This window comes from Ranitomeya variabilis, chromosome 2 (assembly GCF_051348905.1).
Source record: "Ranitomeya variabilis isolate aRanVar5 chromosome 2, aRanVar5.hap1, whole genome shotgun sequence".
Taxonomy (NCBI): Eukaryota; Metazoa; Chordata; class Amphibia; order Anura; family Dendrobatidae; genus Ranitomeya; species Ranitomeya variabilis.
This window is the reverse complement of record NC_135233.1, coordinates 795,601,346-795,619,971: the sequence shown is the minus strand read 5'-3', so window position 1 is coordinate 795,619,971 and position 18,626 is coordinate 795,601,346. Positions and strand designations below refer to the sequence as shown.

General features: G+C 45.7%; 1 protein-coding gene across 8 annotated transcripts in view; it reads left to right on the top strand.

The window, feature by feature from the left end:
* Positions 1-18,626, top strand: part of MYO6 (myosin VI) — a 278,543-nt gene that overhangs the window by 248,824 nt on the left and 11,093 nt on the right. For 3 of the 8 annotated variants that reach the window (XM_077289864.1, XM_077289863.1, XM_077289860.1), the window contains 3 exons: positions 6,047-6,150; positions 12,073-12,204; positions 13,893-13,919. In XM_077289864.1, the coding sequence (XP_077145979.1) occupies positions 6,047-6,150; positions 12,073-12,204; positions 13,893-13,919 (263 nt within the window). Of the gene's footprint in view, positions 1-748; positions 788-6,046; positions 6,151-12,072; positions 12,205-13,892; positions 13,920-18,626 lie in introns of all 8 variants that reach the window. The other 5 variants (XM_077289861.1, XM_077289857.1, XM_077289862.1 and 2 more) reach the window with 3 other exon arrangements.

Sequence of the window (18,626 nt, the reverse complement as noted above, 5' to 3'; positions counted from 1 at the left end):
CATGCTCTGAAACTCCTGATGGCTTTTTCATCACAAGAACCAGTCGAGCATTTCTTAGGAGAAATATTTGTCTGGCTGTAGCTTCCATGTGCAAAATTAGCTGAGAATCCAATCGAAAAGAAGTTCTCGGTCAGGAGACTTCACCTTTAGATCAGTTAGATTTTCCAACTTGGAATTAATATTGATATCTTGGAAAGGGTTAATATTGACACATTTTATTACTGCCCTTAAAACTGGGGAGTCTTTCTGCTTTTTCTTTTTATATTTTAGCCTAATCTCCTATAAGCCTTTAAAGAGACCGATAGATTACGCAAAAAAAAGTTTTCTAGATAGTCGGAAGAGTCTAGATAATTTCTATCCGCATCCCTGATTTTCAGTAGCATGTGGTTGGTACAAGCATGGGCAAATTAAGTACCAAAATTCATTGAAGATCTATGGTTGCGTCCAAAAGAAAAAAAATCACGCTGCCTAGTATCGGCGAGATCTCTTCTATACATGAATGACAAATGAGAACATACCCAAGCTTTTACTCAAAGATCCCTGTGATCTCGGTTTTGAGTGAACCTAAATGTTGGGATTTAGTTGGGAACCTTTTGGGAATAATTGGTAACTGCCAAGAGCCAATGAGGGTAATTTATAATGTGTAGATAGATATATATGGTGTATTTTAAGATTTATTTTTTTTACTTTTATGTTGTTGCTCCATTCACTTTTTATTCACTTTTTATTTCATTAACCGTTTCTTCAGGGATGAAATGGCCAAAGAAATGTCTGACATTCTGTCTAGGTTGGTGAGACCATCAATGTGGACATGTTATATATTTATATATTTTTTAATTTATTCATTAATATTAACCCATTTTATAATTTATACATTAATTACATTTAATTCTTGAAATTATATGTCAATATTTTGATTTGGTCATTGTTTTCCAGCATGCTTTTGATGTTGGGATTGAATCACTCTAAAAGCATCATCTAAAAAACTAATGGTTTCTGACAGTATTGACTTTATTTGTAAAAAAAAATTATAAATACTAATGGGTTTTGTTCCCCAATGTGCGCGCGTGTGCTTGTCATTTGTCTTGTGTGTATTGCTGAACTGTTTGTTATATGAAATAAGGTCTTCGTCAGTCATGTTCTTACAGTCTTTTAGCTAAATAATAGCTATCAGAAAGTTATACAATAGCTGTACAAATACATGGTAACACACATTTTGACATGCATCAAATTTCAAAATGTATTGAAAATAGGTGGTAATTTTTGAATTATAGTAGTTGGTACGTTCTGAATTAGATGGAACCTGTCCAGTGTCATACCTACTCACATTAAGAATTATGTTTTACTCTGAAACACTGCGCCATGTCCGAGAAATACAAATGGCCTCTCGCAGAGGGAGAGAACAGGGTCTCTAGTGCCATCGGTTGGAGGTTTCAGTCTTAGAAGTCATTAAAGGTGTTTTCCCACAAACAAAATTGATTGTAATCAATAAATCTTGGAATAATAATAATTTCCATAATTGGATGTGTTTATAATCTTATAAATGTGCCCCTGCTGTGTACTGTCTTATGTCTGTGTCCCTTCGCCCAGGAGCTGCGGTATGATCAGACCATGTTCCTGTACGGTCAGACACAGCCATTACACAGTACAGGCACATTTATAAGATTATCTCAGCACAGGGAGATTCTTTCTAAACACATCTAATTGTGGAGTTTGTTTTTATTCCAATATCTATTGATTAAAATGAACTTTTGTTTGTGGGACAGCCCCTTTAAGGCAACCAATGGTTGACTTAAGAGGATAAGCAGAATAGTAATATCAGGTTTATTCAAGAAAAAGCAGGCTACGTGTTTTGGCACTGGACTAAACAGCCCTTTGAAGATCCTTGCCACATGACTTGGGATATAACGCTAAACCAGAATCCCAAGACAGGTATTTTTGTCTTTAGGACAAGGTACCGGTTTAGCTTTATTACCCATTTTATTTTGCAAGCCTCTTTTAAGGGTTAATATTGACTTCCTTGATACATAATGAAAAAAAAATATATAGGGCACTTCGTAGTGTAGATATCATTATGAAATGAGTGATAACGGCAAAGTTATCAAAGGAATACATTAGAAAAGTCACCTTTTATACGGATGTTGTACAACAAGAAACAATGCTGATTCAAGGCCAAAGTATGTTTAATCAGCGACGGGTTAACCCAAAATCCCAGTCAGTCATAACAATCGCTGGTTGGACAATGAATATCCAATTCTAACCAATGCTTCTACTGACTTAAAAAGACAGGCACAATATTAATATCAGGTTTATTTAGGATAAATAATTACGTAATCATAAAGCACTGAAGTACACTGTGAGTGAGAGCGAAGTAACTCAGCTCTCCCAGGACACCCCCAGGGCATCCAGTTATTGGAGTCACCAGGACTGCTCCAAACAGAGATAAAACCAGAAAAATAGAGCAAAAAAGTCCACACATACATAATTATATAAAAGGTATAAACAGAAACACTATTTTATTAATGTAATCCAACACTTAAAACAACAATGACATAAGTAACACAAAAAAGATGCAGGGGTGTATTGTAAACACTCTGCAAAACAGGAGAAAAACAATAAGGAGGAAGCATAACGGAAAAAATGAGTGAAGAGAGGCACTAATATTACTTTCCCATCTCATATGAGTACGCCAGTCATAACACCTATAGTTAGGCAAGGGGTCCCAAAGGTATCCCACATTTTCTGAGGCCAATACATATCAGGTGAAACATAAAAACGGCTTACCCATGTTTAGTAGTCATGAAAGGTGCCCCCTTCCTTCTCACTTTCCCCGAACGCACGTTTCGCTAGATAGCTTTTTCAACAGGGTTCAGTTTACAACCTGTCCCCTGGTATTTTTATAGTAGCAAAACCGGAAGTGTCGCCGGGCAAATGGCGCATGCGCGGTGGTGTCCGGTGCGCGTCATCGCCGAACCAGCCGCAGCTGGGCGTGTATGTAGATGGTAAACCACCATGTGACGTCAGGTGACACACACGCCCAGCTTGTAGCGGCCGGAGCGGCCAAAACGAGCGATCCGGACCACAGCAGGCATGCGCACTGCCGGCGGCCATATTGAAGGAGACCGCGGTGGCGGACATCTTTGGGAGGATCATTGAGGAACTACCAACTCACATAGTGCATATGCTGATGTAAGTGCACTTATACAAACTAGGTGAGCATATTATATATCAATACATTATACAAATATTATAGACATTCATAATAAATATAAGGGTTTTTTTGAGGGGACCCACAAATTATTAAAGTGACATAAAAATGGTACCACAGAAGGTACACATAGTGACTGAAAGTGACAAGTGCAATACACAGATTAATATACTCATAATACAAACAGCTTAATAATAACATAAGCAACCAAGAACAACAAGGTGATGACTTGATATTCCTCTTATGTGACTGTGGCATAAAGAAGTCCACTGTAGCCCATATGACATCCGGAACCGTGGTCAAGTTATTAGGAAAACTAAAATGAAAAACCAGGAAAACACACAAGACAATTAATAAACATATAATTAAAAGAAATGGTGAGTAAACTCAATTTTTGAGAGAGAGCTGAGCACAGTAGTACCCACTATACTTCCAATGTCGCACAGGCACAACGGGTTATAAATAGTGGAGCAGAGCAACAACACAACTTTAAGGCCAGGTCAGTCAAAGGAATGGGGCGAAGCTCAATTTTTCATTGAGACCCTTCGGAGTCAAGGTATCAAGAGTGAAGATCCACTTACATTCTCGTTGTGCTAATAATTTTACTGTATCGCCACCCCTGATACCACCATGTATCCTATCGATACCTCTGACTTTAAGGCCTCGAGGATCGGATCCATGGAAAGTCCGAAAGTGTCTCGGTATAGTCTTAAGACTTACCACCTCTGTCATTTCTGTCACTTCCCCAGCAGCAATAATATCTCGTACATGTTCGCGTGTCCGAATTTTTAATTCCCTAGATGTGAGACCAACATAGATTAGGGAGCAGGGACAAGTGGCGTAATAAATTACGCATGATGTATTACACGAGATATAGTCTCGTATTTTGAATTCCCTGCTCCCGTCTGAGGTTTTAAATGTCCCACACCTGAGAATATTCGGACACGCGACACATGAGCCGCAGGGGAAGCACCCCTGTCTTGGACTAGTCGCACCCAGGAAATTTCTATTAATTTTTGCCACATAGTGACTCCTCACTAAGGCATCCTTCAGATTTTTTCCCCTCCGTTGTACCATCAGGGGAGACTTTGTTAAATGTGATGCCAAAATTCCATCAGTCTGTAAAACAGACCAATGTCTATTGAGTATTCCCTGGATGCGACTCCACTGACAGTTAGAGGTGGAAATGAACCTCACCCCAGACTCATTGTCCGACCTGGACCTCTTCGTTTGTAGAAGTAATTCCTCCCTTCGTGTGGATTTTGCCCTTCCATACCCTGCCCTGATGCACCTACGGCTATACCCCCGTGCCCGGAAGCGCTCTGTGAGGATGGCGGACTGTCTCTCGAAGCGGGTCTCTGTAGAGCAAACCCGCCTATTCCTCAAAAACTGGCCAACTGGGATGGCTTTAATGGTAGAATAATTATGTGCCGAGGAGGCGTGTAACAGTGAGTTGACGGATGATTCCTTCCGGTATAGGTCAGTCTCAATGTATAAACAATGGATAAAACAGATTTAGCATTATATCCTGAAGCCAACCACACACATTAGATTGACCTCTCTCCTGATGGTCAGTTGTCCGGTGCGCAATAGAGTGTCGGCCAAATCGTCAGGCTCGGCAGACGTGAGTCTAATGTGTATGGGGCCTTACGTTGTTTAACAAGGCTATTCAAAGAGTAAGTTTTGACTTCTAGAACTGCAACCTCAGTAGATGGTCCTATTCTCTTCCTCTGAGGAGATCCTCTTTATGTACTTTTTCCCTGGGAGCATTAGCATTGTCTGACTAATAAGTCTCCCTTGGCTGTTTCACTCAAGGAGAAACTTTATCTCTTAGAAAAAAAAAATGGTTGAAAAACAATTTAAAAAGAACTACAACATATTTAAAAAGGGACTCAACATTGTGGATATTTTCTTTGATCTTCAGCACTAACACATAATAGAATCCAGGCTGAGGCATCATTTCCATTAGTTGCATCGCATGAAGTGCATGTACCGCAAAGTCTTAATGGAAGACCGTTGTATGTTAATGTAAAGTAACCAGAAAAGAAAGGATCATGAATTTCATGTTCCCTTTTGTACAACAGCATTATAGATGGTAACCTTCAGTGTGAAAAAAAGCATTAGGCAGTGGAGCCTTGGAAACGTTATGGAGTCCAAGCGCATGAAGGTTGTCGCCATACACTACAAATGGATTTACTCCGTAGGCTGCTCAGTAATCCCGGAGCTCATATTCCATGCAATCCCTTCCGTACCACATAAGATATTCTTTCAGAAAGTTTAGGTCGAAGATCAACCATGCCAAGATGCGTTGTCCTGGAACATGGCTCTAGGTCTAGGAGGTGCCACATCTTTCTCTACCTGGATATGTCGGCTTAACCTTTGAAAACAATTTCCATTCTGTTAAAGTCTTTTCTACTAATTGCACAGTTCTTTATATATATTGTGACACTTATTTCCAAGTAGGCGTTCATACCCAAGTGGTGCGCCATAAAAGTGTACAATTGACTAACTGCTGGCACGTCTAGTAATTTGGATGTATCGGCCGAATACTTTTGCTGTGACTGCTTTCCCTGGCACTGTACATCATTGAAGGTCTTTACTATTCTCCATTCCTATAAAGAAATCAACTAGTGTATCACACGGTTTATTATTTTGTCAGAAGTGAAAGCTAAAATATACCTTTCGGAGCCCAAACCAAATATTTGTCAGCATTCTGCATCCGCCATCCTGCAGATTTCTATTCTCATGTAATTTCTAAAAGCTTTTTATTGCATAGCTTGTAGTTGGTATTTAATGTCATTTGTCCTATAAAATAACTTGTATGTGGTGTTGTTGTAGGGGAGTGCAAGTACAGGCTACAAAATCTGCCGCCAGCGTCAAGAAGCATGACTTAAGCAAGTGGAAATATGCCGAGCTCCGAGACGCAATCAATACTTCATGTGGTAAGTCGAGAAAAGCAGCTATTAATGCGCTAGCTGTGACTAATTGAGAGCGTGCACAGTAAATAAACTGAAATGACGGCTGCGGAGAGAATGCGGAGCGCTTAATTTTTATCATTTTGCAGGAGAACACAAATTTCGGTGACCAGCTGACCCAGCTCTGTTGCTGGAAGTTAGAACGTTAGCATCTTCTGTAAATTTTCAGCTATTGGGTAAACATAATACTTCAATGTATATTGGTTCATTAGAGAAAAACATAAAGGAAAAATGAAGGTTTTACTAGATTAAAATACCGTATGTAATAACTAATACACTCCATAAATAACATGTTGATAAAATTCAATAAAATCACAAGGGCGAATGTATCAATAATGTCTAATTCTTAGACTGTGTGTGGGAAATGGACACACCTGTGGGAAAACATTTCTATAGACCTGGACACAGTATGACAGACTTAAAAGTCTTAATACTAAAAGGTAATTTTAAGGACCACAGGGAAAGAAAAATTTGGGAATACAAACTAATGAATATGTTTAATTCGTTGACACTAGGACTCAATTTAACACCTGGATTTATGAGTCACTACATGGATACAATTCACACCTCCACCAGACTGACTCCAGATAACTAAGAATGTTATTCCCACTGCTCTCCATTTGTAAAGGTACCTTCACACTAAACAACTTTCCAACGAGAACGACAACGATCCGTGACGTTGCAGCGTCCTGGATAGCGATCTCGTTGAGTTTGACACGCAGCAGCGATCTGGATCCTGCTGTGATATCGCTGGTCGGAGCTAGAAGTCCAGAACTTTATTTGGTCGCTAGATCGGCGTGTATCGTCATGTTTGACAGCAAAAGCAACGATGTCAGCAATGTTTTTGCATGGAGCATGAACGATAAGTGAGTCGCCGTTACGTCACTGGATCGCTCCTGCATCGTTCTGGAGCTGCTGTGTTTGACGTCTCTACAGCGACCTAACAGCGACGCTCCAGCGATCTAGTTTAGGTCGGATCGTTGTCTATATCGCTGAAGCGTCGCTTAAGCCCCCGTCACACTAAGCAAGGTCGCTAGCGAGATCGCTGCTGAGTCACAAGTTTTGTGACGCAACAGCGACCTCAGTAGCGATCTCGCTATGTTTGACACGTAGCAGCGACCAGGCCCCTGCTGTGAGATCGCTGGTCATGTCGGAATGGCCTGGACCTTTTTTTGATCGTTGAGGTCCCGCTGACATCGCTGAATCGGTGTGTGTGACACGGATTCAGCGATGTCTTCACTGGTAACCAGGGTAAACATCGGGTTACTAAGCACAGGGCCGCGCTTAGTAACCCGATGTTTACCCTGGTTACCATCGTAAATGTAAAAAAACCCAAACACTACATACTCACATTCCGGTGTCTGTCAGGTCCCTTGCCGTCTGCTTCCCGCACTGACTGACTGCCGTCCGTAAAGTGAAAGCACAGCACAGCGGTGACGTCACCGCTCTGCTGTTAGGGCCGGCGCTCAGTCAGTGCAGGAAGCGGACGCCGGGGGACGCGAAGGTGAGTATGTACTGTTTGTTTTTTTACATTTTACACTGGTAACCAGGGTAAACATCGGGTTACTAAGCGCGGCCCTGCGCTTAGCAACCCGATGTTTACCCTGGTTACCCGGGGACCTCGGCATCGTTGGTCGCTGGAGAGCTGTCTGTGTGACAGCTCCCCAGCGACCACACAGCGACTAAACAGCGACGCTGCAGCGTTCGGCATCGTTGTCTGTATCGCTGCAGCGTCGCTAAGTGTGACGGGGCCTTTAGTGTAAAGGTACCTTAAGAAAATGCCTAATTGGATTACCATGGCTTATCTATGGGCTCATCACACTTCCCACCCCCTAACACATTGTCCTCCTGTAGTATTCTTTAAATGTTGTGCTTGTCTCTTATTAATCTATTTGTAATCTGCCTGAAGAAGGAGCCACTGTGCTCTGAAAGCTTGCAAACATATTATTTTCTGGTTAGCCAATAAAGGTATCACTCCTAGAATACTTCTGTCATCATTTATATATTCATTAAAATCCATGGTATTTGTCAGAATACAAGTCCAGTGGGCGGTCCTACTCAGCAAATGACAACCCGTTGGACTGGTATGCTTACAAATATCATGGATTTCAATGAATAAAATGCAAGTTAGGCCGGGGTCACACTTGTGAGTGTTATGCGAGAAACTCGCTTCAATACCCGGCACTGCTGCCGGCACTCGAATCGGAGCGTGCGGCTGCATGTATTTCTATGCAGCTGAACTCTCCGGTCCCGAGTGCCGGCGGCAGTGCAGGTATTGATGCGAGAGACTCGCACGATTTTCTCACATCACACTCGCAAGTGTGAGCCCAGCCTTATACCAAAACTTTTCCCCAAAAATGTATATCAATCCAATCAGCTCCTCCTATATAGCACCCTGCCTGCAGATCAGATACCTTTGTCAACATATCCAGTTCCCTTTAAACCTATAGATAACAACAGTTACAGTAGGTGAAAGACATAGGTCATTCACCCTCCCTGCGCAGTAACATGTGCACAGGTCACAGAGCAAGTCCACAACACCCTTCTATAGAAGTTTGTGAGTTCTTTTATAACTTTATTTTATCATTTGAAGTTGCTTTTGAAAATCAAATCTTTAAAACTGCAGCCCGGAATGACACCTCAGGAAAGATGGCCTGTGTACTTACAATTGCTCATTTTGCCTTTCTACCCAGTTAATTCTTCTCTCTTCCATTAGGGCTATGAATTCACGTGATTAAAAAATGACTAATTGAATTCTTCTAAGCTCTATGTAGAAACAGGAGGAGAGTTTTCCCTGTATGAGTAATAAGTCACTGCAAAAGTCCCTGGAAGGGTGGAGGGGGGAGTAGCTGCGTCAAGCATTGACAAGGGGAATGATAAATTCAGGGACAAGAGACTTACTGTTTCTACATAGAGCAGAGAAAAGAGAAGAATTAGTAGCTGGGTAGAAAGGCAAAATGAGCAATTGTTAGTACACAGTGCTATATAATATGATGATGGTTGCAGTATATTAGGAGGATAACAACTTTGATGGGAGTGCTTCTTTAATTTTAAACATGATTAGTTAAAAAAAAAAAAAAAAAAAACATCTACTCGTCTGGCTCTTCTTTTTTGCAATCATATTAAAAGCTCTAGAGTCTAGCAGTTGTGCATAGTGATCTGTTCTGTATCTTACCTCTAGACAAAAGTCAAACATGTGAAAAAAAAAAATGCTACAAGTAGAAAAAGGGCTTGAAACTGTAACCCCTTGGCCAGTAATTTGTATTTTACATTTTCCGAATACCTGGGTGCCTTATCTAACAGGGGAACTACAGGAGTGAACATTGAATTCAGGTGGTCTGCTCCTTATTTCCTTGACATCTGTCAATGGTGAAAAGACGTTCATACACATCAGATGGTCTGTCTATCCCGCTATATCCAACATGTAATGCTCTGTTCACAGTTGCTCTAGGAGCAGCATTGCAGCTCTGTCCATTTTACAGTTCCTTTTATCTCAGAATGTTAAGGTACCTTCACACTAAGCGACGCTGCAGCGATACAGACAACTATGCCGATCGCTGCAGCGTCGCTGTTTGGTCGCTGGAGAGCTGTCACACAGACAGCTCTCCAGCGACCAACGATGCCGAGGTCCCCAGGTAACCAGGGTAAACATCGGGTTGCTAAGCGCAGGGCCGCGCTTAGTAACCCGATGTTTACCCTGGTTACCAGTGTAAAATGTAAAAAAACAAACAGTACATACTCACCTTCGCGTCCCCCGGCGTCCGCTTCCTGCACTGACTGTGAGTGCCGGCCCTAACAGCAGAGCGGTGACGTCACCGCTGTGCTGTGCTTTCACTTTACGGCCGGCGCTCAGTCAGAGCAGGAAGCGGACACCGGGGTACGCGAAGGTGAGTATGTACTGTTTGTTTTTTTACATTTTACACTGGTAACCAGGGTAAACATCGGGTTACTAAGCGCGGCCCTGCGCTTAGTAACCCGATATTTACCCTGGTTACCATTGTAAAACATCGCTGGTATCGTTGCTTTTGCTGTCAAACACAACGATACACGGCGATCTGACGACCAAATAAAGTTCTGAACTTTAACCAACGACCAGCGATATCACAGCAGGATCCTGATCGCTGCTGCGTGTCAAACTCAACGATATCGCTAGCCAGGACGCTGCAACGTCACGGATCGCTAGCGATATCGTTTAGTGTGAAGGTACCTTTAGTCTCGTTCCCCTAAATTCCAAGGCCATGCAATCTGATCAATGAGTAAATACTTTTTTTTCTCTTTAAGAAAATGATTCTGAATTGAATGTCATGGTGTAATAAATAATTTACAACCTACTTGTACAAAACGGCTAGAAACCTGAATATATCGTGAATGAGCAATCTCTAGTGGATATCGTCTATGAAATAAGAGTTCTTGTGAAGTCAGTGTAATTTTCCGAAGACCGAGCAGAGAACATGACATGATCTCCAGGAGCACATCACAACTAACAAGTTGATTTCACCATTTCCGTAAATGGTGTCAGTATTTAAGATGAACTGAAATGATATACTGGAAAAGGGAAATGTTACGTGGCTGTAGCAAAATCTGCAATACATTTGATACTGTGTATCGGAAATGAAACCATGCATCTCACATAATCACATAAAGCATGCTTTTATTACAACTTATGATCCCTTATGTAGAATATCGCCTCATACTAAGTTTTCAAAGATATTTTTTACACAACTCATTAAAATTCTAAGTATCTTCTTAGTAATAGATTTAAAGGGCTGCCCAGTGAAAACAAGCTATCTCCAATAACTTGATTCGTGAGGGTCCAACCACTTGGAAATCAGGTGTATTGGGACTTTGATCCCCATTAGAATACAGCGGCATTGCGCATGCCATGCTCAACCGCTGCTCCATTCATTTCCCATGAGGCCACTGAGTGCTGTGCTTGACTTTTTGTGGCAGCCCCATTGAGAATGAATGCAGCGGCGATCAGGCTTCTGATCTGCTGCTCCATTTTGTAATGGGGATAAAAGTTTCCTTTCCTGCAGATCAGTGAAAGTCTCTGAGGTCGGACACCCTCTGTTCGGCAAGTTATCAGTGGATGGGTCCTAACTGCGAAGAGTTGATACAGAAAGTATTGTAGAAAATTGGAGAACTTTTAATTTTACAATAGAATTTATTTTTGGAAACTCGCTTACCACTTTAAGAACCCCATTTTTTATAGTTTAGTTAAGTCACATTGAAATTTGTAATTCAGTAGTGCCTCTTTAACACTACTAACCTAAATTAAAGGCTAAAGCTGGCCATACATAGGATGGATACCAACCGCTCTCATTCCCGATTCCCCAGTATACTTGAACATTCAGTTTGGCTGAGAATTGATGCGTTTTCAAAAAGAAGAGGTTTGGGTGTTCATTCAAAATGCTCTACCCTTATCTACTCCAACGTGATCTGTTGGGGAAGATTCGAAAGGCCACCCCATACATATTGGATGGTCAGCCAACTTTTTCTTGAGGTCTTTGAGACACAACCTAATGTAAATCTCAGATTTACATAGTCAGTAGGTATAAGGGTGGATTCTGTTTTTGTACTTGACCAGTAAGGGATTTTAGGAGACGATGGTAGGTGGTTGACCTCCTCGATGACCAAGTGACAAAAAAAAACCTGTTGCATGAGGGCGAACATAGAAGGGACAATAATTACTATCGCATACCTATTTCTTGTCTCAGAAATAGAATGCATGAGAAGCATCAAGGGCAAGTAACTGAAAAATTACTGCACAAAGTCACTCCAAAATGGTTTAGGATGTACAGGTTGTCTTCTCTAATTGGAGGTACACATTAAAGCACATGGTTGCACTAACCAAGGTGATATTTTTGCCCCCATAAATGTTGTGAACAGATATCGAGCTGCTGGCCGCATGCAGAGAGGAGTTCCACAGGCGGCTCAAAGTTTATCATGCCTGGAAGTCTAAGAACAAGAAGCGTAATGCCGACTCTGACCAGCGCGCCCCTAAATCGGTTACAGATTACGGTAAGCCTCAGTTTAGTGATTGTAGTCCATGTATATGTAAATATATATGAGCACAATTACTCTTCTTCCTTTAGTTGCACTTGCTAGGTCCTGGAATTAGTCTTCTGCTCTTAATAAGTGTTTTCTTAATCGTTTTGTTCCACTTGTTAAAAGCCAAAAATCAATTTCTGTTCTAAATACTTAATCCTTGAGGATAATACTTCTCATTTCCTTTAAACACTACTTCAAATAGCTTGTGCATCTTATAGAAATACCTGTAACTGCTGTATGAGAGTTGTTTCTAGGTTAAATTCCCAGAAGAACTTAATCCTTATTAAAAAGGCAGAGTTAATTTGTATAGATAACCATGTGTTAGAGAAATGCTTTACATCTTATGGACGTATTAAATTCTGACAGCTTGTACCATGTTCAGAAAAGCATTCAATAAGGGTGATAACACACACAATGGGGAGAGCTTGCTTCTTTTTGGACTGAAGTCCATTTTGCCGATATGTAGGTTTGTTTGCGCATTGGGATTACACCAAGTCTAGGCATGTTGTATTCAAGGACAAGGTCAGAAAACCATTGTGATTAAAAAAGTGCTTAAAGGGGTTATCCAGTCTTATTATAATAATAATAATAATATTGAAAGTATATGCAGCATTATTATGCCTTTGTGTTTCTGTTACTCACAGTGTTCAACATTTCTGTTTCCTATCAATAAATGTTCTTTATGGTTCAAATTTACAGCTCAGAAGCCAATTATTGGCCAAATAGTTGTAACAAATTACAGATGGTTACATTGTAGCAGTTTAAGCAATCCTCTGAGCTAGACGTATCGGCAGCACATAACTCACCGCTGTTACATTGTTTCCAATCTAGACCACTTTGTTGCACTGAATTCCCTTAAACCAGATTTATTAAGACTCACACACAATTAGGTTATGCTCGAAAACTGGCTCAGGGTCTTTATAATTTGAATAATTTGCAACAATGCATCTGTGTAATTAAAATGTATCAGAAAGGGGTTGAGAACGTTTAGTTCACAGAGGGATTCGTCAAACCTGTATTAAAGGGGTTGCCTCAACATCTTCTAATTGTAAAATATGCAAAATGCTTGTAAAAGCAAGAAATTTTGCAATTTTCCTCATCAAAAATGTAGTATAAAATTGAGTTTACTACTTATTGACTAGGTTATTGGCCAGCTCATAAGTGTATGAGTGGTGGCTGGTCTCCAAGGCAAGGAGAGTGCACCTTGAAGCTCCTTGCTTTAGAGTTTTCAAGTCCAGTTCTGAGCTGGCTGGACCCTATATCCCAGGTCACCTCCTATGCTTCAGAGCTCACAGCTCAGACCTGCTTCACAACCACGTCACTGGTAAATCATCAAGATCGCATCACAAATTGGTAGTCAGGAAGCCATGATGCAGGAGAACGGTGATCTGGTCAAAGGAGGTAAGGCAACCCCATAAAATAGTGGCAGTCACCAGCTGTGAGACGCGCAGCATATGTCTGGGATTTCAGTTGTTAGGCTGAAGAATGAAGAAGGCACACAGCACGGTTTCTGGTAAACTTGTCCATACATCTTAGTGTCCATAAAAATGTTCCTATGTATAGTGAGAACAGTCAGTTTAGAGTTTCATTCTTGTCTCCCCAATAATTGATGCCATGTTGCCTGAATGTTCTCAATTACAACTGATATTTATTTACAGATTTTGCTCCATTTATGAACAACGCAAGTAAGTGTGCAGCTGGTAATAACACTAACCTGCGACCAGAGGGAAAGGTGTTCATGCTTTTTGCTACTAACCAACATGTTGTTTGCTACAGTTGTGGACATCAATGAAACCTCAATGTTATTGTCAGTGGTGAAGCTATAAAGTTTGTAAAACTAATAGACACGTCCATGTCATCATGCATGTGGTGGCTATAAACCACTGTAGTTAATTAGAACATTGGCACCATAAGAAAGCCGGAGAGAGCACTCCTTGGAGTGGTCAAGCCTGAGTAATATTTCATTTTTACATTGGATATTGATTCTGTACAATGCACATCACATATACACTGCCTGTTACGTCCGTGGCAGCTAGGTGACGGACCTATTTACAGGGCCTTGGATATGGACCGTCCATGAATACTGTTCTGACATTGACAGGGCCTTGCCTTTTTTTTCAAAACCTTTTTACACATCACTTTGAAATGAACACTTGTATAATAGTTTACAACATAATATTAGTTTAAGCATAATTACTGGCCTTGCTACTCTTCATAGGCATGTCCCTTTGTGGAGATGGAACATTAGTTAAAAAAAAAAAAAAAGAGTAGTGTTTCATTTGTTTTTAAAGAAGCCTTCCCATCTTTTTATTAAACACTAGATGGCAGCCCGATTCTAAAGAATCGGGAGTCTAGAATCCATATATACTTTATTTATTCAAATGTAAGAATAATACAATTAATAAATAATAGTAAGAAAGAACAAAAAATGGCTGCACTCACCAGCTCTTGACAATTCTTGACAGTACGGCACATTTCTGATTGGTCGCTCGCGGCAGGCGGCAACCAATCAGAAAAGTGCCGCGCACCACGAAGGCATATATCTTTGTCCACCCTGAGCGGGTGTAGGACGCTGGTGACGTCACTTATCTCCGGACATTATCTCCGGACAAAGCCACGGAAGTTGGCACAAATTGCCGGAAGTAGTATTCTAGGCAATTATATATTAGATTTTAATGTTATCAGTGTTTACCTTTGAACGTTTATATTGTATTGTCCTGTCACCAGCCATGTGTACGATTATCGGCCGAAAGCCTCTCTGGAACCAATAATCACCCCATGTAAAGGTATCTTTATAAGTTAAAGATTCAGAATACTATGACTTTTATCATATCCTGAAAAGTCAAGTTTTTTATGAACCGTTAAGGTTTTCTGGTTGAAGTAAAAAAAACTCTGAGTGTTTACAGTTTGAAACCATAAAATGTTGAAAAATTATGTCATTCTTGAGTATATCACTCAATGGTGCTCATAAACGTGTCAAATTTGATCTATAATATACTTTAATATATGTTACTTTAATCTTTAATATACTTAAGAACAGGGCCCCAGACATCACACAGGGGGTCTGAAACACCGCACAGTGGTCCAAAATATCGCTGTGCTCTGCCTGGGGCCCCATATGCTGCCTGGGGCCCCTGTGCTCTGCCTGGGGCCCCATATGCTGCCTGGGGCCCCTGTGCTCTGCCTGGGGCCCCATGTTCTGCCTGGGGCCCCTGTGCTCTGCCTGGGGCCACTGTGCTCTGCCTGGGGCCCCATATGCTGCCTGGGGCCCCTGTGCTCTGCCTGGGGCCCCATATGCTGCCTGGGGCCCCATAGGCTGCCTGGGGCCCCATAGGCTGCCTGGGGCCCCTGTGCTCTACCTGGGACCACTGTGCTCTGCCTGGGGCCCCATATGCTGCCTGGCGCCCCTGTGCTCTGCCTGGGGCCCCATGTTCTGCCTGGGGCCACTGTGCTCTGCCTGGGGCCTCATAGGCTGCCTGGGGCCCCTGTGCTCTGCCTGGGACCACTGTGCTCTGCCTGGGGCCCCATATGCTGCCTGGGGCCCCTGTGCTCTGCCTGGGGCCCCATATGCTGCCTGGGGCCCCTGTGCTCTGCCTGGGGCCCCATGTTCTGCCTGGGGCCTCTGTGCTCTGCCTGGGGCCACTGTGCTCTGCCTGGGGCCCCATGTTCTGCCTGGGGCCACTGTGCTCTGCCTGGGGCCCCATAAGCTGCCTGGGGCCCCTGTGCTCTGCCTGGGACCACTGTGCTCTGCCTGGGGCCCCATATGCTGCCTGGGGCCCCTGTGCTCTGCCTGGGGCCACTGTGCTCTGCCTGGGGCCCCATATGCTGCCTGGGGCCACTGTGCTCTGCCTGGGGCCCCATATGCTGCCTGGGGCCCCTGTGCTCTGCCTGGGGCCCCATATGCTGCCTGGGGCCCCTGTGCTCTGCCTGGGGCCCCTGTGCTCTGCCTGGGGCCCCATGTTCTGCCTGGGGCCCCTGTGCTCTGCCTGGGGCCCCTGTGCTCTGCCTGGGGCCCCATATGCTGCCTGGGGCCCCTGTGCTCTGCCTGGGGCCCCTGTGCTCTGCCTGGGGCCCCATGTTCTGCCTGGGGCCCCTGTGCTCTGCCTGGGGCCCCATATGCTGCCTGGGGCCACTGTGCTCTGCCTGGGGCCCCATAGGCTGCCTGGGGCCCCTGTGCTCTGCCTGGGACCACTGTGCTCTGCCTGGGGCCCCATATGCTGCCTGGGGCCACTGTGCTCTGCCTGGGGCCCCATAGGCTGCCTGGGGCCCCTGTGCTCTGCCTGGGACCACTGTGCTCTGCCTGGGGCCCCATATGCTGCCTGGGGCCCCTGTGCTCTGCCTGGAGCCACTGTGCTCTGCCTGGGGCCCCATATGCTGCCTGGGGCCCCTGTGCTCTGCCTGGGTGTAGGACACTGGTGACGTCACTTATCTCCGGACATTAGCTCCGGACATTAGCTCCGGACAAAGCCACGGAAGTTGGCACAAATTGCAGGAAGTAGTATTCTAGGCAATTATATATTAGATGGGCATTTCCTGAAGGAAATACATGGTGCTTGAACAGCGCTACCAGCTTTACAGCAGCACTTTTCACACACGGGACTGGGGGGCGCGCTTACTTTTGCACCCGGGGCCGGGGGCGCGCTTACTTTTGCACCCGGGGGCGCGCTTACTTTTGCACCCGGAGGCGCACTTACTTTTGCACCCGGGGGCGCACTTACTTTTGCACCCGGGGGCGCACTTACTTTTGCACCCGGGGGCGCACTTACTTTTGCACCCGGGGGCGCACTTACTTTTGCACCCGGGGGCGCACTTACTTTTGCCCCCGGGGGCGCACTTACTTTTGCACCCGGGGGCGCACTTACTTTTGCACCCGGGGGCGCACTTACTTTTGCACCCGGGGGCGCACTTACTTTTGCACCCGGGGGCGCACTTACTTTTGCACCCGGGGGCGCACTTACTTTTGCACCCGGGGGCGCACTTACTTTTGCACCCGGGGGCGCACTTACTTTTGCACCCGGGGGCGCACTTACTTTTGCACCCGGGGGCGCACTTACTTTTGCACCCGGGGGCGCACTTACTTTTGCACCTGGGGGCGCACTTACTTTTGGGGCCGCACTTACTTTTGGTGGGCGGGGCTCCTCGGCCTCCGATTTGGTTGGTGGGGCCCCTCGTCCTCCGATTTGGTGGGTGGGGACCCTCGGCCTCCGATTTGGTGGGCGGGGACCGGCCTCCGATTTGGTGGGCGGGGCCCCTCGGCCTCCGATTTGGTGGGCGGGGACCCTCGGCCTCCGATTTGGTGGGCGGGGACCCTCGGCCTTCGATTTGGTGGGCGGGGACCCTCGGCCTTCGATTTGGTGGGCGGGGACCCTCGGCCTCCGATTTGGTGGGCGGGGCCCCTCGGCCTCCGATGTGGTGGGCGGGGCCCCTCGGCCTCCGATGTGGTGGGCGGGGCCCCTCAGCCTCCGCTTTGGTGGGCGGGGCCGCTCGGCCTCCGCTTTGGTGGGCGGGGCCGCTCGGCCTTCGATTTGGTGGGCGGGGCTCGTCGGCCTCCGATTTGGTTGGCGGGGCCCCTCGGCCTCCGATTTGGTGGGCGGGGACTCTCGGCCTCCGATTTGGTGGGCGGGGACCCTCGGCCTCCGATTTGGTGGGCGGGGACCCTCGGCCTCCGATTTGGTGGGCGGGGACCCTCGGCCTCAGATTTGGTGGGCGGGGACCCTCGGCCTCCGCTTTGGTGGGCGGGGCCCCTCGGCCTCCGATTTGGTGGGCGAGGTCCCTCTGCCTCCGATTTGGTGTGCGGGGACCCTCGGCCTCCGCTTTGGTGGGCGGGGCCCGTCGGCCTTCAATTTGGTGGGCGGGGCCCCTCGGCCTCCGATTTGGTGGGCGGGGACCCTCGGCCTCCGATTTGGTGGGCGGGGACCCTCGGCCTCCGATTTGGTGGGCGGGGACCCTCGGCCTCCGCTTTCGTGGGCGGGGCCCCTCGACCTTCGATTTGGTGGGCGGGGCCCCTCGGCCTCCGATTTGGTGGGCGGGGCCCCTCGGCCTCCGCTTTGGTGGGCGGGGCCGGGCCCCTCAGCCTCCGCTTTGGTGGGCGGGGCCCCTCGGCCTTCGATTTGGTGGGCGGGGCTCCTCGGCCTCCGATTTGGTTGGCGGGGCCCCTCGGCCTCCGATTTGGTGTGTGCTCTGCCTGGGGCCACTGTGCTCTGCCTGGGGCCCCATATGCTGCCTGGGGCCCCTATGCTCTGCCTGGGGCCCCATATGCTGCCTGGGGCCCCTGTGCTCTGCCTGGGGCCCCTGTGCTCTGCCTGGGGCCCCTGTGCTCTGCCTGGGGCCCCTGTGCTCTGCCTGGGGCCCCATGTTCTGCCTGGGGCCCCTGTGCTCTGCCTGGGGCCACT